The sequence below is a fragment of the Lissotriton vulgaris genome, chromosome 10 (assembly GCF_964263255.1).
Source record: "Lissotriton vulgaris chromosome 10, aLisVul1.2, whole genome shotgun sequence".
NCBI classification, from domain to species: domain Eukaryota; kingdom Metazoa; phylum Chordata; class Amphibia; order Caudata; family Salamandridae; genus Lissotriton; species Lissotriton vulgaris.
The window spans coordinates 136,274,944-136,296,655 of record NC_141698.1 but is presented as its reverse complement, the minus strand read 5'-3'; the positions used below and the strand labels follow the sequence as shown (position 1 = coordinate 136,296,655).

The 21,712-nt window shown below is 45.0% G+C and overlaps 1 protein-coding gene across 4 annotated transcripts in view; it reads right to left on the bottom strand.

Annotated features, from left to right (window-relative positions):
* The window catches only part of EPN2 (epsin 2), a 475,186-nt gene that overhangs the window by 344,165 nt on the left and 109,309 nt on the right, over window positions 1-21,712 (bottom strand). For 3 of the 4 annotated variants that reach the window (XM_086940721.1, XM_086940718.1, XM_086940720.1), the window contains one exon: window positions 6,412-7,218. In XM_086940721.1, the coding sequence (XP_086796847.1) occupies window positions 6,412-7,009 (598 nt within the window). In that variant the 5' untranslated portion in view covers window positions 7,010-7,218. Of the gene's footprint in view, window positions 1-6,411; window positions 7,219-9,675; window positions 9,758-21,712 lie in introns of those variants that run through there. The other variant, XM_086940719.1, reaches the window with a different exon arrangement.

The following is a 21,712-nucleotide window of genomic DNA, read 5'->3' as shown; positions in this document are numbered from 1 at the left end:
CGTGGGTGTGTGTGTGGCGTTGCGTGGGTGTGTGTGAGTGGCGTTGCGTGGGTGTGTGTGAGTGGCTTTGCGTGGGTGTGTGTGAGTGGCGTTGCGTGGGTGTGTGTGAGTGGCGTTGCGTGGGTGTGTGTGAGTGGCGTTGCGTGGGTGTGTGTGAGTGGCGTTGCGTGGGTGTGTGTGAGTGGCGTTGCGTGGGTGTGTGTGAGTGGCGTTGCGTGGGTGTGTGTGAGTGGCGTTGCGTGGGTGTGTGTGAGTGGCGTTGCGTGGGTGTGTGTGAGTGGCGTTGCGTGGGTGTGTGTGAGTGGCGTTGCGTGGGTGTGTGTGAGTGGCGTTGCGTGGGTGTGTGTGAGTGGCGTTGCGTGGGTGTGTGTGAGTGACGTTGCGTGGGTGTGTGTGAGTGGCGTTGCGTGGGTGTGTGTGAGTGGCGTTGCGTGGGTGTGTGTGAGTGGCGTTGCGTGGGTGTGTGTGAGTGGCGTTGCGTGGGTGTGTGTGAGTGGCGTTGCGTGGGTGTGTGTGAGTGGCGTTGCGTGGGTGTGTGTGAGTGGCGTTGCGTGGGTGTGTGTGAGTGGCGTTGCGTGGGTGTGTGTGAGTGGCGTTGCGTGGGTGTGTGAGAGTGGCGTTGCGTGGGTGTGTGAGAGTGGCGTTGCGTGGGTGTGTGTGAGTGGCGTTGCGTGGGTGTGTGTGAGTGGCGTTGCGTGGGTGTGTGTGAGTGGCGTTGCGTGGGTGTGAGTGGCGTTGCGTGGGTGTGAGTGGCGTTGCGTGGGTGTGAGTGGCGTTGCGTGTGTGTGTGTGAGTGGCGTTGCGTGTGTGTGTGTGAGTGGCGTTGCGTGTGTGTGTGTGAGTGGCGTTGCGTGTGTGTGAGTGGCGTTGCGTGTGTGTGAGTGGCGTTGCGTGTGTGTGAGTGGCGTTGCGTGTGTGTGAGTGGCGTTGCGTGTGTGTGAGTGGCGTTGCGTGTGTGTGAGTGGCGTTGCGTGTGTGTGAGTGGCGTTGCGTGTGTGTGAGTGGCGTTGCGTGTGTGTGAGTGGCGTTGCGTGTGTGTGAGTGGCGTTGCGTGTGTGTGAGTGGCGTTGCGTGTGTGTGAGTGGCGTTGCGTGTGTGTGAGTGGCGTTGCGTGGATGAGTGGCGTTGCGTGGATGAGTGGCGTTGCGTGGATGAGTGGGGTTGCGTGGATGAGTGGGGTTGCGTGGATGAGTGGGGTTGCGTGGATGAGTGGGGTTGCGTGGATGAGTGGGGTTGCGTGGATGAGTGGGGTTGCGTGGATGAGTGGGGCTGCGTGGATGAGTGGGGCTGCGTGGATGAGTGGCTTTGCGTGGGTGAGTTGTGTTGCGTTGCGTGTGTGAGTGAGTGGTGTTGCTTGGGTGAGTGGCGTTGCTTGGGTGAGTGTGGCATTGCGCGGGTGATAGTGGGCTTGCGTGGGTGTGAGTGGCGTTGCATGTCTGAAAGTGGTGCTGTGTGTGTGAAAGTGGCACTGCGTGGGTGTGAGTAGCTTTGCGTGAGTGAGTGGCGTTGCGTGGGCGAGTGTGGTGTTGCGTGGATGACAGTGGGCTTGCGTGGGTGTGAGTGGCGTTGCGTGTCTGTAAGTGTGGCAGTGTGGGTGAAAGTGGCACAGAGCCTTTGATGTGGCCTGGCACAGGAGAAATGCTGCTGCTGCTAATTAAATATAACTAGGGTTGAAGGCATGCGGTGGAGCTGATGGCCTATTTGTGGGGCGCACGTGCTCTCTGTGGATTCTGACAGTCTGGGGTGCTGACTCTGCCGGCTCAGGTGTTTCCCATTGTCTTTTTTTCCGCCTGCTGGCGCAGAAAGAAGCCAAAACAGTAATAACATTTCACTTTGAATTACTGTTCCAGTCGAGATAAGCCCCGCTGCAGAGGATGTTTCCTGTAAGCCTTCCTCGCTTTTGTTGGCGCGTTGTTGCCTGCCTGTACGTCGTTACGATCCACGGTACGCCTTACGTAACCCAACTATTCGAAGCCCTGACGTCACAGCAATGGCGAACCAACCCAGTGTGTTTACTGAGGGGACGCCACCAAGGCTCGTAAAGAAAAACACGTGACGGATCTCTGCTTCTTAAAAGAATAGGCTCTGCCACACCTTCAGCTGAAGGCCATTTTTTGCGATGGACGTGATAGAAATAAGAAGATAATACCATGCTCTGAGAAACAAGGGAACTCTGAGACAGTTGAAATTGGAAAAAGTAGTTTTAAAGTAAAAAGAAACAAGTCAGGCCTGGGAGCGGACGGACATGTCGGCAACAACTGTTCACAAACGAACAACACGCAGGACATGTAGGTTTACAACAACCACATCATGAAACCGAGGCCCTGCATCTGAGAAGGGCTGTCCGTACACGGTCAGGTCAGAGACAGACTTCGGGAGTGTATTTTACAAGGCTTGTGATAAGTGGACGAGAAAGGCTGGTCACCATCAGAAAGCATGCAAAGGTGTTTGCGGGGAGAGAGAGGGGAGGTGCTGGTGTGGGAGGGGGGAGGTGCTGGTGTGGGAGGAGTGCTGCTAGGGCAAGGCTGTGTTTCGGGGAGAGAGAGGGGAGGTGCTGGTGTGGGAGGGGGGAGGTGCTGGTGTGGGAGGAGTGCTGCTAGGGCAAGGCTGTGTTTGCGGGGAGAGAGAGGGGAGGTGCTGGTGTGGGAGGGGGGAGGTGCTGGTGTGGGAGGAGTGCTGCTAGGGGAGGAGAAGCCTGATGCCGGATGGGGGCGGGAGAGCCTGGGAATGCGAGAGGCTGGGCTTGCATGCGATGCGCGTGCATGTACACGTGAACTGCAAGAAAACCGCGGGGCTGAAAGCCCTTGGTTTGACTTGTGTTTTGCCGACATGAATTCTCGCTCCGCTCGATGCGCTTGCGCGCATCGATAGGTCGCGAGACCTAAAAAAGCTTAAGACGGACAGTAATTGATGGGAGAAGCAACGGACAAACTACAGGTGAGACAACAAGACAGACAGCCCAAGGGCCGGGGTGTTAAAGGGAAAACAGCATACGACGAATAGGTGTAGAAAAACAACAAAATACATGTACATCCCCACGGAGTGCTAAAAGCAAAATAGACACACATTGGCATAATAGGTCTAGCCTATTAGAGATATTGACTGTAGGAATGGTTTGCAACAATACTGTATAGAAGCACAACTGCTATGCAGCTTAGCAAAAACAATTTTTTTTTAAAGGGCTATATGACGCAGCTTTTATTTTTTTATATAAAAAAAGCTGCTGGGCTGTGGCAAGCGCATGGACAAGGGGCGGAAATGCCAACAGCATTCACATGGACAACGTACAGTGGGAGGGAGGGGCTGGGGCAAACACACTGACCACTGAGAATGGGTGTGGGGAGCTGGAGCAAGCACGCAGTCAATGGAGGATAAGAATCACTGGGCCAGGCACACGGACAACCAACGGTGAACGGGAGGGATTCGGGGCAAGAACTTAGAAAACAGAGGGTAGGTGGGACAGACTCCAGTGCAGGCACATTGACAACGGAGGGTGGGTGGGAGGGGCTGGGGCAAGCACACGGATAATAGACTGTAGGAAGGAGGGGTTGGGGCAAACACACAGACAACAGATGCTGGGCAGGAGAGAAATGGGAAAACCTGCTGGTAAACCTACACTCTCGTAGAGTGCTTGAACAAAAAAGGTTACTCCTGAAATATGAGAAGTGGAAGGACACAAGTAATGCATTCATGCTCTGGGGTAAGGAAAAAACAATAAGAGGAAGGAAGGCTAGAGGATGGAACTAGCTTTAACAAATATTAGGGGTATAAGAGCACTGAAAAAGCATGAAAAAAACTGGGGAACTTTTGTTGAACGCTGATGTTTTATTTAAGAAAGGAAAGGATTTTGATATTTGTCATCTGTTGAACATCATAATTTGTCAGACCGCTAAAGAGAAACTGTTTTTACTTTTTTTTGCCTTTATCTTTTTTTTATCATGCCTTTCTTTTTTCCCGATTGATTTGGTCTGGTATATGTTTTGTATGATAATATTTATTTATGTATCATGTTTTAATATACTTTTTTTCATCTTCAGCCTGTTAACAATACAAAAAAAAAATTTTTTTAAAAAGGAAGGAAGGCTAGAAGAATATGACATTTAAGAAGCAGACAAAGAGCAACATGAACCCAACCAATGGTAAGCAATGGACAACAGCTAAGCCCACTGTAAGGTAATAAAAGGTATCACAAGAGACGGCGCACAGATGGTCTGTCTTAGGCGAATCCTAAAAAGTACTTCCCTGAATGTAAGCAAAGTAGTAACAAAGTCAACCATTGGTAAGCAATGGGCAGCTTCTAAGTCAACTGTAAAGAAACAAAAGGTCTTGCAAGAAACAGTGCATGGTCACTTTTAGGCAAGACCTATAAACACTTTCGAGGATATAAGCAGTTGACGGATACAAGTCATCCACCCAAAAGGATGATGAGAAGCTATCCTCCACAGGATTAAAACTACAAGGGGAATGGAAATCCAGCAGAAACAAAAACAAATTTGACAAGAAAGCCAACCAAGGATAAACAATGAGCTGTCCCAAAGCCCACTGTTAGTATTGATATTGTCCCCAGTAGGCCAATCGGTAATATACACCTACATTTGCCTGTAAGCACAGAGCTAAAACAGACAGTCTGAAGACAGATATGAAAAGGAATGGACACCATTCTAGAAAATCTAAAGACAAGCAAATAAAATATTGCAAATCTCTCTAATGAAACCACATTGACTGGAAAAAAATTAAACAAAATCATAAGAGTACAAATACAAATTTAATATTACACATCTGTCACTGTTCGGCTAAAGAAAATAATGTTATTTCTTGCAAAAGTGCCACACATGGAGCATTGATTAATCCACTCAGCCCCTAAAAGACTTTAAATAAATAAAAGAACATTTACCCTCATTTACTTCCAGTAGAAGGTCTTGGCACACTGGTCTCTGGGGAAACTATGTCATAAAACAGCGGAAAATAAATGACTTTCACAACTCTTAATTGAAATGAGCCAACAGTTCAGTGGTCCTCCTGGATTTAAAAGTACACAGCAGCTCAACAGCAGCTCTCTAAAGGCCACTAATGTCCAACTAGAGCAAGCCCCTAGCCTTTCAAAAACGAGATAGTCCAAAGGTCATTCTTTGTTATCCGCTGCCTCAGCCTGTGAAAACCAAGGCAGAAATATCTCAAACCATAGCTCAACGATGCAGCTACAAAACAAAGGGAAAAATACAAATTCAATAACAGCTTTGAGTTCAACCAGAAACATAACATTGTCTCAAACACAGATGGAGGTGCATGTTTTAGTTTAGGGTTTTACAAACATTAAACATCCTTGACTATGTTACCACCAACTCTCTAGTTGCCAATTTAGAAAACTTGTGTTCTATCGTTTAACCTAGGCTATCCTTTATGCTATAAATTATAGAAATGTATCCTCAGTTTCCCATAGCATATGGCAAGGCCTTCTGGTTGCCAATTAATGAGAAATGAAGTAGATTCAAATTGAAGGCATGACTATAAATATATAATTATCAAGAGAACCTGATACTGTTTGAATGCGATCACAGAACATTACATGTTTACCCATTTTGTTTGCTGATCTTGCGGAAGACGTTCGGGCTGTTAAAGAACACTATGGTAAAGATAATTGAGGAACATCAATTTAGCAAGGTTTTCATGATGCTACTGAACTTTCATGGGTTTAGCAGTTTTTTTAGCTTTGTTTTTTTTCCATCCATCTTTACACTTGTTTCAAAGTGGTGCCCTTACATATAGGGTTGACATAACTAATTTTTTAGGCCTGTGAAAGTTTCTTCGAATGCAGATGTCGATTTATTCAGTCATTTTGCTCCTGTGGCTAGTGTAGTTATATTTTTACTAGATGTACAACGATTGAGCCTCCTTTATTTCGAGTCTTTATTGACCAATATAGTAAACCACGATCGATTGAGTCAACCATTTCACCAGCAAGATGTCATAAAAGACCACGGAGGACACTTGACATATAAATCTAAACATTAACTAGCATCAGAAAAGTCACACCACAGATCAAGAGACAATCCAAAACACAAACATATCATCGGTGTTCGATTCAGAATGTGAAGAAAGCATTGGAATGGTATGATAAGGAATCTGAATCAGAACACATCACTCAGCTCTGCGATATTCCATCTGATACACTGCAACACTGTGGTCAAATTGCAATTTCAATTATAACGAAAGATTATGGTTAAATACCATTTGCTACTTGTCAACAGTGAATACAATGTCAACCAATGTCTCCATAATTGACGGATTACTAATGTGATGCGACTTTTAAAGTTCAATACCGGTCAACCAAAATGTTTGTGATGTTAAAAAAAAAAAGAATGCTTTGAAATTAACAACTGCTGGACCTGAACACAAAAAGGATGTACTTACAGCCATGGTAGGAAGCTGGAGAGCCACCTGACTTGCCATATTCATGCTCAGAGTAGCTGGTGGACAGGTTTGGCTGACTGGAGCCTCGACCAAAATTGATCTGGTTGCTGCTACCCACTGCAGTCGCCACCTGTGCCATGCGCTCTTTGGTCTTCAAGGCCTGCGCTCTCTCAGCCTTTAGCCTTTCGTCATCCTTGAGGAGGGTCACGAGTTGTCTGGACTTCTCCCTGACGTTGATGCCCTGGTCTTTACCATCACGGTCAATGTACTGGAAGTCTTTCAAGGTCTGGATAGCAAATATGTTCTCTTTGCACTGCTGCGCCACCCGCTCAGAACCGGTTTTAATTAAATAGTCCAACAGGGTCAGTGCCTTGTACACGTGGCGCCAGTTTTTTCCATGGTCGTTCAACCTTTTCCAGATCATGCTCATAATTTCCGAAAATGCCACCACATTGTAAGTTAGATCAGCAATTTCAGTCATCAAGGAGCTAGAGGGACCCCAAGGGTCATTGGAAGTAGCCTCTCGGACTTTGATTTCTGCTTCTGAGTAATTATTTACTATGTTTTTCATCTGACGCCTTATAGACGAGGACGCCATTTTCTCCAAACAGATTCCTTTTAGTAAGTCAAATTAAAACATTTTAAAAATACGCTCACAAAAAAGCTCTTGATCTCTATCTGGGCATGCTTCTTGTAAAGTTTTCGATATGTAAAGACATTGTGTCCAATATTGTTTCTGCTCCAGATGCTCTGTCAAAACCATTTCCTCTCAGGAAGAGGGGGATGCAAGGAGCCGGAAGCCATACCCTGAGGGGAAAAAGGCAGAAGAAATATTTAGTTGTCAATTGCATACATGTAACTAGATAGATGCCTCCTAAAATAAGTTCATTCACTGAGGACCTCCTCTTTGAGTACAAGATCAGGTGGAAGGGTTAGGTTGTCCTTCAACCATGTGTGTGGGTGAGATCTCTTGGACGCACTCATTGGCATAATTATGATAAACAGTCAACTTCTTAAAAAAAGATGGCATCAACCTATCAAACAAGCAAACACACACAAATTCTCAGTACCTAAGTGGCTTGACGTTAACTCTCAGTACAAAACACTGGCTTTCATCACTGTGCTATTATAATGCTGTTCAACAAAAACTGAAATATTGGTCTAAAAACATACTCTTGAGGGATTCTTAAGTGTCAGTAACATTAATACTCCCGATCAGCACCATATTTGGGTGCGCAACATCCAAATGCTCAAGTTTTAGGAGTAGTTTTCCCACCTCCCGTGCAGATGTACTGTGGACGCAGACGGCTTGAGCACCTACAATTTACAGTGAATAAGCAGCAAAGCTAAAGTGACGTAATGGACGTTCACCCTTTAACCATCTGACAGAATCAATGCATTACTACTTGTTGTAGTAGCCCAGTTGATTCATGGCAAACTGTTCTAAACTGTAAATGAAACATGTTTTTCGTAGAGCTCTTGCACAGTAATTGTACATGTTGCAGTTCATACAGTTTTGTTACAGTTGCCATACTTCAAACTTAAAAAAATTAATATTGCTAGTACACGCCTCAGAGACACAAAGCCGTTTTCGCTCCAAACATCATTTAGTCCATACACTGGATTTGCAATGTGGTCTCGTTTTCAGTAGTTAGATCATGAATAGTAAGGTGTCTCAAAGTTTTCCAGTAATAACGGCTACTTCTGTTGAATGCATACCACCCGAGCTACTAATAATATTAGTGCCATTCACATATGAACAGATTATATTGGTGGCCACCCTATACAAGATTACCAGCAGTGATCACCTCGGTGTAGGATTACCAGCAGCAATGTAAAGAAGGCTCTTTCAGTTTTGAATGCCTCTTCAAGGGTAATGCACAAAAGCCACAGCAGCAATGCACCTAGCACCACAGCGATAATACAATGGTAATATTAGTCATAAATCTAATAGTGAAACCTATTTAATGTCAAAATAAATAATATGATGCGATCTCACTCCTGTACCTCCGGCCCAAATGCCCAATTTGCCTCTTCACCCTTCCATTCGCGCACAATACAGCTTTTCCATTCTAGCCCTGGGAACCATAGATGGACTGCACTACCTATAAGGGGCACAGAAAAGGCTGTTAAGAGGGTTCTGGGGAATTTATGCATTTATGGAACGTTTTATAGCATACGAACATTATCCGACAGTATCACAACGCAGCACAGAGTAGGATTACACACAGAATACAAAGTAACAGAATATTTACAGGTAACTATCAGTTTTAAGCATGGTGGTTAGAAGTCATGCTGGTAGGCTGCAGTTGAGGACAGAAAATCAGTTTCTACTCAACCATCACCTTTGCTGTGAAGGTGCACAACGCCTCATTTTAGGACAATAAATCAAGAATCTATGATTATGTTATCAGCCTTAAACCCAAACACATTCGTGTGTATGTAACTATATGCCAACACCACACATGTAGATTTAAATATTGCTCCATTAAGCAATATATTTTGACAATCAGTGCTTTGAAGGGAACTTGATCTCTGCAAAAAATATTTTTGAGAATTTGTGCACTACTGAAATAAAGCATTTTGTTTGAAATTGTTCTATACCTTTAAGGCAGTCTCTGGCACGCACACTCTAGTAAACATCAACATATACTGGCCAAAATGTTAGAACACCTGGAGCGCAGTCCACCAGGTATGCAATGTGTTTCTTGGGATATCATTGCCAACTCAGATTTGGTAAACGAGCACAAACCAGATTGCAGGCTACAGCTGAGTAAAAGCGGTCTGACCAGAATAGATTGGGACGTTCATCCAACCCGTTATCATCTGTCCTACACAATGTGGTGTGTGAGAATAGGCCAAAAACCATTAAAAGCAAATCCATAAAATGGAAAATCAACTCATCAACCTACAGAAAAGAAGGTCATACGGTCTCATTTGGAGAAGGATACTGTGTTTCTGCTTGTAGCAAAGAGGGCGAGGTAACCAAGACCTCAGGTTTAAAGTAAGTACTGGGAAACGTTTCGTTCTTCTATTGAACAACGTTCTCGTGGTTTAAATGACATACCATGCAACGTAAAAATATGGCAGTGCAGCACCTACATGGAAGTCCTTAAGTGGGGAGAGTTTGTGGTCGTTCAAGTTAATGAAAACAGTTGGAGTGTCGGAGAGCCAAAAGTACATCTGGAAGTACTTTCTATAAAAATAAAAGGAAGCTGCCGAGCTACAAGCTGCTGGGGGTCTTGATCCTTGTCGGGCACATACCTCCATGCAGATGGACGCAGGAATATATTAGGAGGCACTTGCAGATTTTCCTTTTTTATCCAGATAGACGAGGCCCGGACGAAGGAGCTGAAAGAGGCAAAACCGTGTATCTAAACGTTTCCTTTCTGCAGCAAGCAGTAATTATTTTTTTTCTGGAATGCTAAGGCATATGAAACTTGTTAGCCCACACAACACATATTCACAACAGATATGCAAATTCTAGGATCAAAATGAATGAGAGGCATTTCCAGCACATACGCAAGTTTCAAGATGCACATGAAACAATTTTTTCAGAAATATAGCAAGCTTAATTGAGTTTTCCAACAAAAAATGAGGACTAAAACTTCAAATGAACATTGGTATGATTTAACAAAATCATAACAAGAAAGGGTATCACCACCCACGATTTCTTAACATGCTGGTCATCCACCTAAAGCAAGACTTGACTTCTTATAATTCAGCTGCACAAATTACAATTTTAACATTTCAGTCAAATAATTGTTTAATCTCAGGATTAAAGATTCCACTAGTAACATAGCTGTTTCACTTCTTGCTTTAACCAGCATTTGCAATGCAATAGGTCTCGCATTAGGAAAGTTTGAGCTATTGGTCTTGTAAATGACAATTTTTTTATTTATGTTTTGTTTTTGAAAATAGCTAAATTAATAGCTTTGTCATTTACAATGCCAATAGTTATAACTTTCGCAAATGTGACACCTATAGCATTTGTAATGCAACATGTTTTGTATTTACATGACTTAGATCAGGGGTCTCCAACAGGTCGATCGCGAGCTACTGGTAGCTCGCCGAGCCCCTTTGAGTAGCTCGCGCTGAGTGCTGCTGAATTTAGTAGCCCTTTGGTGTTGTTTGGGCTTTTTAGGCTTTTTTTCTGTCTCCTTCTGCCTCCGTTGTCTGCCCTCACCCGAACCAGCTGCTCCGATTGGCTTGAGCTTAGCTGGGGTGGGGCGGGCTCTCCTGTAGTCTCGTGACCGGGGTTGCGCAGAGTCTCGTGACTGTTTACGCACCCCCCCTGCCTTTTCCTCACTGGCACCGCACTGTCTGTGTGTGAGACGGGCGCCAGTGCCGAGATTAAGCAGGCGTGGCAGGGCGGCGCATTGTGGAGCAGCTGGTTTGCAGGTCGAAAGAACTGCTGGGCCCGCGCATAGAACCGTCCACCAGATGAACATCAGGTAAGCCACAACACACTCTTAGTTTAAGCCAGGTCCTCCGGCAAAAAGTAGTAAAAGTACACTAAAGTTGTTTACCGTCATACCTGCCATGTTTAATGACTCTGCATGGGTCCGCTCTCATGATGCCCACGGCTGCCCCATTTCTCTCCTGCACACCCCTGCCTTTTCCTAGCAGCTGGTTTTCTGGTCATGCAAGCAGCAAAGAACTGCCGGGACCCGTGCGTGCCTTTTTCCTCGTTGCACCGCGCTGCTTGCTTTGTGAGTGTGGCGGCCTGATATATCCTTATCTGCGCAGATTCAGGAATCTGCGCAGATAAGGATATATCAGGCCGCCACACTCACAAAGCAAGCAGCGCGGTGCAACGAGGAAAAAGGCACTCTTATAGTTAACAGCGCAGTGTTACTTCATGAACCCCCCCCACCTTCTTTCGGATAAGGGGATTGTTCATAGCGAGCGTGACGACGAGGGACCTTAAATCCGGCAAAACTTTGGTCGAAAAATCAATAGTCAAAACAAAAGTCTTGTACGGAAGGTGAGATCCAGCCTAACAAGGTTGACCGGCAGATCAAAGTAATTTCGGCAAAATGCACTTTCTGTGGCCGTGAGGAAGAGAAGGGATTTATAGCGTCGTTAAACTCAACAGTGCAAGTGTCCGAGTTTGTGTGTTAACTCTCTGATTAGGCACCCTTTGCACAACACTTTCACTATAAGGCTCGCAGTAGTTTCTCTGAGTCCGCACTCTCGCTCACAATGACTTATCATCCCTGCCCCCTTTTCAACACTCCTCAGTATTTTTCACTCCACCTTTTTAATTTTGGTAATTACATTTCAGTACCCTGCGTGAACTGAATTCCTTGTTATTAGTTTTTTATTGGAAGGGGTCGGGCCCCAGAGCTGGCTCCCTAGCTCACTGAAAGATATTGTTTCCACATACAGAGTGCAAGGGCGGGAGCGCGCCGCTGGGGGCCAGTCGGGGGGCTGCTCCTCTGCTGCCCCACGCTGAGGGGGTGGTGGGAGGTGTGGGGGCTGGAAGGAAAGCGGTTCTTTTCTGATGCTCCTGCCAGAATAGGATGGGGCGAGAGTGAGGGCGGAAAGGGAGGCTTTTCTGTTGCCGCCCTTTCTTTAATACCACTTTTCTACAGGGTTTCAACTCTCGATTATAAGTGGGGATACTAGCCCTCCAGGAGTCTCCAACCTTGTGTAGTACTGTAGTTAGTAGTCATCACTATTCAAGTCCAAACACATGGGGGAAGTTGTTGCAGCAGTAGATTCTTGGGCTTCTACACCCCTGGTGATGTTATAGCAGCGTTTACTTTTACCTAGTCGAGGGGCTTGTAAGGCAGGTGTGTCCCCGCTTGCTATGAACAACCACCTTATCCGAAAGAAGGTTGGGGGGGATTCTTGCTAAGTAACAATGATTGGTGCAGTCCTCTCGCTGCCAGGTGAAGTGCAGCCTTGTATAGAATCCAGTCTCAGTTGACAGATAACCAGAGCATTGGGACCACATTGGTGGCAACTGGGGTGCTCCTTCGTGTTGCAAGCAGCAGCACATGCAGTTTTAGGGTACTCAGTGGTGCAGTGAACAGGTGATTAAATTATGTCTTTGCACCCAAATTCATCTCAGAGTTTATTGTGGGCCACCATTGCCACCCTGAAACCTTGTTTGGCCCCTCAGTCACACCACACTTGACTGCTTCAGTTTCAGTAGGGGAGCAATAGATACCCTCTGGCCCTGGTAACAGTGTACTCCTCCTCACCATCCCCGTCCTCCACAGTTCCACTCCGCATTGGCAAAGGCTGCACTGAGTCCAGACTCCAATCCAGGCACCAGAAACTGTTTAGTACAGGGCCATCAAGCCACCTGAGCCTGCACCTGCTCTACCTCCTCACACAGCTCACAGTCCTTAGCTTTGTCACCACTTTGCACTCACTGGCCACTGTGCGCTCTTCAGGGACACAGGCAGTTCTGTCTTCCCAGCTCCGGCCTCTCCACATTAGTGAGGCCTTAACTGCTTCATGGTGTTGTGTGGCCACTCGGGATGTTCTATATTGGTTGTTTTATGGGCCTTTTTTTGGAAGATTTTATTAGTTGGTGGTCTGTGCCAATGCTTGCACACATGCAAAGTTGTTTCTTTCAGTGTTAATGTGTTCAAATCACAGTATGGGGCCCATGGGCTCTGAAGAAATAGGCTTAACGTCAATGAAACTAGGCGAGGGAGGTTGCTCGGAAAAATGTGCAAGTTGCTTGGGGTTTAGTAGCTCACGACGATTTTCACTGACCAGAAGTAGCTCTCACTACGTAAAAGGTTGGAGACCCCTGACTTAGATGTATTCATATTACAAATAACAATGGTTTTTAATTTTTTAAAATAATTAATACTTAAATAAAAGTGATTGCAATTTATAATGTCAATAGCTTAAACTTTTGTAAATAACCTTTGTGAAGATTATGTTCAGTGTATTTCATTGTGACGAAAATCCAACAGAAGTGAAATATTAACATCTTTTTGTGACATTTGGAATAAAGCTTGAAACATTGAGAGAACATATTTGAACCAGGTGATGCTGTGGTGGCGCTGAGTGATGCAGTGGTGGCGCTGAGTGATAATGCGGTGGTGCGGAGTGATAATGCGGTGGTGCGGAGTGATAATGCGGTGGTGCGGAGTGATAATGCGGTGGTGCGGAGTGATAATGCGGTGGTGCGGAGTGATAATGCGGTGGTGCTGAGTGATAATGCGGTGGTGCTGAGTGATAATGCGGTGGTGCTGAGTGATAATGCGGTGGTGCTGAGTGATAATGCGGTGGTGCTGAGTGATAATGCGGTGGTGCGGAGTGATAATGCGGTGGTGCGGAGTGATAATGCGGTGGTGCTGAGTGATAATGCGGTGGTGCTGAGTGATAATGCGGTGGTGCTGAGTGATAATGCGGTGGTGCTGAGTGATAAGGTGGTGGTGCTGAGTGATAAGGTGGTGGTGCTGAGTGATAAGGTGGTGGTGCTGAGTGATAAGGTGGTGGTGCTGAGTGATAAGGTGGTGGTGCTGAGTGATAAGGTGGTGGTGCTGAGTGATAAGGTGGTGGTGCTGAGTGATAAGGTGGTGGTGCTGAGTGATAAGGTGGTGGTGCTGAGTGATAAGGTGGTGGTGCTGAGTGATAAGGTGGTGGTGCTGAGTGATAAGGTGGTGGTGCTGAGTGATAAGGTGGTGGTGCTGAGTGATAAGGTGGCGGTGCTGAGTGATAAGGTGGCGGTGCTGAGTGATAAGGTGGCGGTGCTGAGTGATAACGTGGCGGTGCTGAGTGATAACGTGGCGGTGCTGAGTGATAACGTGGCGGTGCTGAGTGATAACGTGGCGGTGCTGAGTGATAACGTGGCGGTGCTGAGTGATAACGTGGCGGTGCTGAGTGATAACGTGGCGGTGCTGAGTGATAACGTGGCGGTGCTGAGTGATAACGTGACGTGGCGGTGCTGAGTGATAACGTGGCGGTGCTGAGTGATAACGTGGCGGTGCTGAGTGATAACGTGGCGGTGCTGAGTGATAACGTGGCGGTGCTGAGTGATAATGTGGCGGTGCTGACTGATAATGTGGCGGTGCTGACTGATAATGTGGTGGTGCTGAGTGATGCTGGGGTAGCCATGAGTGATGATGTGGTGAAGCAGAGGGCAAAAAGGCACAAAAAACGAGTCTAACATTTTGGTGTATTTTCATGTAGTACAATTGCAATAGCGTGGTAGCGCTGGGAGTGAAAATGTCAATTTCAAATCTACGTTGAAAATAGACACCCATAAATAAGATTTGCTGCTGCAGAGAAATGAAGCTCCTTGGTGCTGTGCCAGACCAGGATATTTTGGAACATTTTGGAACTACCTGAACAACCAATGGCTTTTGACCACTATGTTGTACATGTGCGCTGTAAAGCCGATCACTTGTCCCCAGTTTGACCTTTTTGCCAGACCCCAATCTGCAGCTTGCTTCTTCTGATGCTGTGGGTGGAGAGCCGACCTCAATAGAGCAGCCAGACACACTCTCCAAGCAACCTTTCAGTAAATTACAAACACAGGTAGCTGACAACGCCAATAGTCCTGACTTGTCGTTATGATGCACTTGTTGTATCATATATCTGGATGCAATGACAGAAACAGCAAAATACAAGTCAGGCGGCACACTATGCTGAGCACAGATTTTAGCTCACGCGTTTTTTAGCCACACCCCTAATTACATTGGCCACGCCCTTTGAGAGATCCCCAGTTTTTTCATCCCACTTAAAGCCCTGGCCACATGACTAGTAATTGAGTTTTGTTAATGCATGCCCCCACTGAGGTACTCTGACTGAGAGAAGAATACCTGAATGACCAGTATACTTTAGATTTACTGCAAGTCATTTCGCGCTAGTCTGGGGAATTATAATGGGACAAAAGTCCTCTTTAACTCAGGGGACGTTTCACATCCGAACAAACGAAGAGATGTCCGAAGCATTTCAGGAGTGATGTGGAGCTTCTTTAGAGAACACTTAAGTAGATCGCCTGTATGCTGAAGTCACTCGAGCATGCGCAGACTGCTGTAGGCATCTCCAGGGTGCACCAGCGAAAGTGTTTTGAGTGTTTATTGCTAAAGCACTCAGAAAAGCTGTGCTTCACTGGGAATATTAGGGAAGAAGGGCCAAATTTAGAATAAGTACAAACAAGTCAATGGTTTTAAATTTGACATATCACTGTCGGACATTCTGATACGTGATTTAGGGTTTAAAGCCACAATAGAAACTCCAAAACATTACTTTAGCCCATTGATTTAAAAACAAAAAAACAAAAGGACGATAATGCATGTAGAATTTATTGCCGGTCCCCCTGAGATGGAGGCTTCATGTTTTAAAACTCACTTTGATAACTGCAAACCTTAAGCTAAAGCTAATATAACTTTTAATTCACTAGGTAAGCTCTTTAAGATTCGGTTAAATCATACATGTACTTTGTCAGTGAATTCAATAACATTCCCCGAGGTGCGGTACCCTGATATTCAGTTATGAGAGTATACATTTTCGTTACGTCATGATTAGTAAGAGACCACTGGCTTTTTAGTAGTGTGCACGTCTTCCTTGTTATCATGCAGCAAGGCAACTGTGCTGCTAGAGTGCCGTGGTGTGTCATAGCAATCGCCTAAAACCGGGAAAGGTGAAGCAGCGATCAGGAGGGGGGGTGTGGGGTGGGGTGGGGGGGGGGTTAAGCTGCAAAGCGGAAGGGTGTTGGGAGACCGAGGACAGTACAGGCGCCTTCCGAAAATAACGTCATGCCAATAAAAATGCACAAAAAGACGAGTGAGATTGAAAAAATGGAAGGAGAGTCAATAGAGCGCATCTGCAAAGCGGTAAAATGTATATAATTGAGCAAATCAAAAAACACGTTAGATAACACTGATGACAGCACGCGGCGTGATTCATTTGAGATAAAATGTATATATAAACGATTTTGCAGAAGTTCCTCAGAAAAGGTTGAGCTCCATTTCAGAATATATCCGAGCTTTATTGGCTTTCAAAAATGTGGATAAAATACGCATTCAGACGATATAACACCAATAATTACAGACCGGTTTACAGAAGGGAACCTTCCAAAAAGATAAGGAAGAGTACGCCCACTTCAAAGAGGTTTTTGTGTGTCCTTCGTATTAGTTCTAGCGCGAAAGCCTCCATTCTCCTGCTCATGAGAGTGAAGGAGGCAACAGCTGCATTTGTTTTACAATTAAAATAACAAACAGGATCACACAGCCACCAGGTGGGTGAAGAAATGCGGTGCAGAAGTCATCAAGCCCGCTCCTGTATGCAAAGCAAAAAAAAAAAAAACGCAGGAAGGAACAAGCTCCACACAATTGATAAGATGGCAATAAAAAACAAGTTCTATGAAGGACACAGACGAGGATTAGGCTTGTTTATAGCAGTAACCGCTTGGGGGCAGTGTTTCTTCACAAAAGTCCTCAATCAAGTAATGCATGTGCCACAAGTGCTGTGAGGGGGCTGGGCAAGCAGCAGATGGTCCTGTTTATGACCTGCGGAGGCGTGAAGTGGCTGGTGGCAAATGGACTCAAAGCGCCGGTCGCTTTGATGTTCTTGGCTTGTCTTGCTTGGTGTGGGAGCGGATTTCTGTGCACGCGCATTTCACGTGAACTGCATGGATTCCATAGTGTTCAAGAGAGTTTGTTTCCCTTAAAATAGGTCGAGCTATTAATCCCTGCGAGATTTAATAGTCTCGACCTAAAAATGGGAACTCCGATGTGCTCTAACAAATAAAATGAAATGAGACGCGCAAGCATAAGGAGCACATACACAGATTCTGGCCCCTCAAAAATACATAAGTGCACTTGATGCACACCCAGAACACGCTAATAGAGACAACAAAAACTGACATATACACAAAGCACACAGACGTGGTCTGACGGGCAGATATGTCACAGTGCGTCCGCAGTGGCAGCTACTGATACACATGAGGAGCAAACGCATGCACTCAGAGTGCTTTGAAGAATGTGCTTTATGTATATAGATTTTTTTTTCAACTCCCTCATAGCGCTGTACAAAACCTTCAAGTTACCCTAATCACCAAAACACCACAACACGTCACACAACATCTAGAAGGCAGGGCATCTCTAGAAGGCAGGGCATCTCTACCAGGCTGTGTGTTGCACGGGGATAGCAGCCAGCCTGCAGACCTCAAATGCGGAAATATCAAGGGACAGCCGGTGGCCGGAATGAGGAGCTATGATGACGCCAGGGGAAGCCTCAAGCAGCCGAGTATAGTGGAGATTAGCTAACCCATATGGGACTGGCTGAGGAGCGCAGTATCTTCCCCATGTCCCATGTCTGCGGTGAGGGAGCAGTTGCTCGCTTCCTTCAGCAGCAAAAAAACCAATAAGACCCTGGTGCGTAGAGCGTATGGGTAAGGCTGTGTAAGCACTGATCACACTTTTTGGAGTGGTCGCAGTTGCAAGACTACAGGCGGTGACTGGGCGATACTGGAGTAACGTCCATACCCTAGAGAGCATGCATGAGTGCCGCGCCATGCAAAACAAAAAACAAAGGCACATGCCAGCACATTAAATGTGGGACAGTGTGTGATAACGTTGCTACAGCAACTTGTTCCCCATATATCTTCTGAATCTGCAGGTAATACCGATCAGTGTAGTGCATATCACTTTAATCACTCACCAAGCATGTAGTGCAGCGGCTGGCCGTAAAGCAGGGAGGATGTGTTTGTAAAAAAGAAAGCACAGCGTCTCGCACTTAGACTGTGCTAGCGATCAAAAGTTAAGGGTTGCAGTTGCTTAAAGAGAAAGCAAGTAATGTCAAACTTTTACCAAGCATGAAGCGCATCGGTTGGCCGTAAAGCAGGGAGGGAGAGTCTTTAAAAGAGAAAGTGTGGCGACGACTATCACTGATCACCGCACTGGAGTCTGTAAAATAGGACGGGTATGTTGATAAGCCAGATGACTTGTACTGGCTGCAAATAAAACAAAAGAAAACCGTGCGGTCAGCATGTTTTGTTAATAATGCACAGCGTGCTGTGCTCATCAGGGCGTATTGCATGCAGGAGTGCCACGCCATGCAAAACTAAGGCGAGCGGTCACTTAAAGAAACAAATGTAAAAGTGTGAGCAAGTATGAAGCACGGGGGCCGGCTGTGAAGCAGCATAGTGCGTGCAGGTGTGCAGCACTGTGCCAAGCTAAAGAAAGGTGTGTGGTCGGTTAAAAAGAAACTAATTTAAGGAAAAATGGGAGACACGGTCTAGCGGCTGTGAAGTGTGAAGCAGTGGGCGGGGAAGCAGAGCACTTTGAAGTGAACTTCTCGGAGGCAGGCGGCTCGGGAGCGAGGGAAAAGCGCGTGCTTGTGTTCACGTGAACTGTTGAAAATCCGCCCGATGGTTTGAGAACCTATTTTGCCCACTAAAATTCTCCCCTATCCATTCCTTACGGATTCTGATAGGCGAGACCTAAAAATCTGTATTGCACGATTCTTTATTTATTGGGCCCATTTAGTATTTTGCAGAAGATAAAAATAAAATTGAGCTGCAAAGTAATTTTGTTTAATTATTAAACTGAGGTGAAAAATATGGTCATCAGTGAACAGTTCCCCATAGTTGGGAAGGAACAGGAGATGGATGAGGCCATGCTACAAGCCAAAAGTACATTTTACACAATAATCATGCATACATTCATTCACTCTGGGAAATAGAGGGCTATGTTAGTATTACATTTACCACCCGCATTGTAAGGACTTTCACCCTACACAGTTCTTTGCAATATGTTTTTTTTAACATTCATAACCCTGAAAAAAAAAGAGCAATTAATGACTATGAAAACTTCACCTAACAATTTTTTACCGCTCAGTGATTTGGGCTTCAAGTTGAGGAGTACACATTTGTATAAAAGAGTAGTTTAGTTTCGCCCCTACGGTGGCAATGAAGCTGTTTGAAGTTTTCTAAATTTAGTCCAGGGTCAAAGTTTTGAATATTGGGCTTAATATGTGAAGATTTTATTATTTAAATTTGTAATTAATTACACGATACGGATCTCAGTATGGATGCTTTGCAGCCCTGAACCTATCTGGATTCATTACTTAGCTGCTTTAAACCAAAGTAGTGTACAAAGTTAAATAAACCCCATCAAAATTAGATTTAATGAGTATCAAAGTACAACAGATGTAGAAAAGTGAGACAAGTAAATACAACGAAAAAGACAAAAAACATGGCAACCCATTCAAAGTAACAATGTGCTTCGGTCAGAGAATAAATAGTACAGCCCCACTGCAGCTTCTTAAAATGAGGAAGGCAGGTAAAGATGGAGGACTGAAAAACCTCAAACTTCAGAGCCCTCACGTCATAAGACCTCCTTCAGCACAGGGCCTCCTTGACAGATGAAATCACCATCACTAAGTCTCTTGAAGTCCATGGCAGCCGAAACCGAAAGGCACGTCCACCAATCGGAGAATTCCTCACTATGGGATCATATTTTAACACTCTATCCAATGCATGGGGTAAGGGAGCTCATGAGGTATAACAAGTAAAATGCTGAAAAGCCATACACAGTCCTATAGATAATATGGGACAAATGTACATGAAGAGTGGGAGAAAAACCGTCTGCCGGCTTTGATATTACTAGCTTGCTAACAATGCTTAGGCGCAGTAACACTTAAATCACAATCGGATGACATTAAGATAGATGTCTGTAAACAGTGTAACCCTTATTACAATGCTCAAATGCAAATTCAGATGTGTATTTATGACCGCCTCAAATTCCTTTTTTGTGATCAACTTTGGGTAAAACTCAAGGCTATTACTTAATTTAAAGCTCTAGCAAAAGTTGAAAATAATTTTACCGAAAGGTACTCTACAAGAAAAACATGATCTTTACAGAAATGGCACTTTGGTGATCTATGAGAGAACTAAAATAGCAGGAGACCAACAAGAAATTTAAAGGAATTACAGTCTCTTCAACAACTCAATCATTTGTAGTAAAAGCACCAAACAAAACCTACTATTTGGTTTAGTTATTGGTTCTATAATGTACTTCTCAATGTTCTCTCTTCTGCTGCAACTCAGAAGACCATTCTATTTTCACTGCTAGAAGAGAATGCAGAAAGTCAAGTGTTAGCAAGGGCTACTAAAGTATGAAGCACCACGTTTCAGAATTATGGAATAACACCTAATGTTTGGAAAGGCCCTCCTTCCTCGAATCCTTAAAGGCAATGACCCTGCACCGACTAAGTTCTTAAACTGGCTCACTAATGAAAGACTAAGGGAATACCTCGGGTTCCATAACTCCCATGCAGCATAAAAGATGGAGGTTAAAAAAGAGACAATAAAGAAAAATCTACATTTCAAATATACACTGAATTTCTTTCATACAAAATGTGAAAGTGTAGTGATGTATCGTTTTTTACAAACTAGGAGGTAAAGTTGTGAGAAAGAACGGAGAAAAAGCAATCAATATCATAATATAATTAATATTGTTTCAAATTATTTCCATAAATGAGTGATAGCAAAACACAGGCGAAAACTCAGTTTAACCCCTTCCACACTCATGACGAGCTGGGCTCGTCATGGTGTAGCCTCCTCGCACACTGATGACGAGCCCAGCTCGTCATGAAACTATGTAAATCTGAAAAGTTCAGCACCGGGGGGGAATTGCTGCAGCGGCGATGGTGTTAAGGACCACGAATTAGGAGGGCCTGTAAAGCACTTGTACTTTACAACAGCCTAACCCACTTCTCCAATCTCACTCGGAGGAGTATAATTTTCTTGTCCTAGAGCGCCACCATCAAGTGATCAGCAATGCATATCAGAAACAATGGGAACCCATCTCCCTGTCCTCCTCGACCGCAGAGGCCGGCTTTCGACCATCAAACCCTACTCCGCATCGCCTCCAACAAAAACAGACTTTAAAGGATTCCTACTTTCATCAATTAAGTCATGCGCAAGAAACACCAGACCGGTACCTCATGATCAGACTACATCACTGCCACCTGTGACATACCACAAGTCTCAAGGCATGCTTGCAATTTTCAACTTCTACCTGAATCTTATAGAAGAAATGAAGCTGAAGGCACATTAGTATGTAAATGACAGCTCTACCTGGAAATCTCTCTTCTACACAATATCGTCAATCTAAACAACTGCCTTGTCACCATCGAAGATAGGATATCAAGGTTTACCCGAAACAAATTCAGCTTCATTCAAAGATGTAAATAACACATTCTGGTTCTCTTCAATGAATCTAAATGGCTTAGCACCTCAATTTTTAATTAGCCACAAGTCTCTTGGCTTTCTCTGCCTCAGCTTTAAGCTTCGCATCACTCACAAGATGAACAAGCA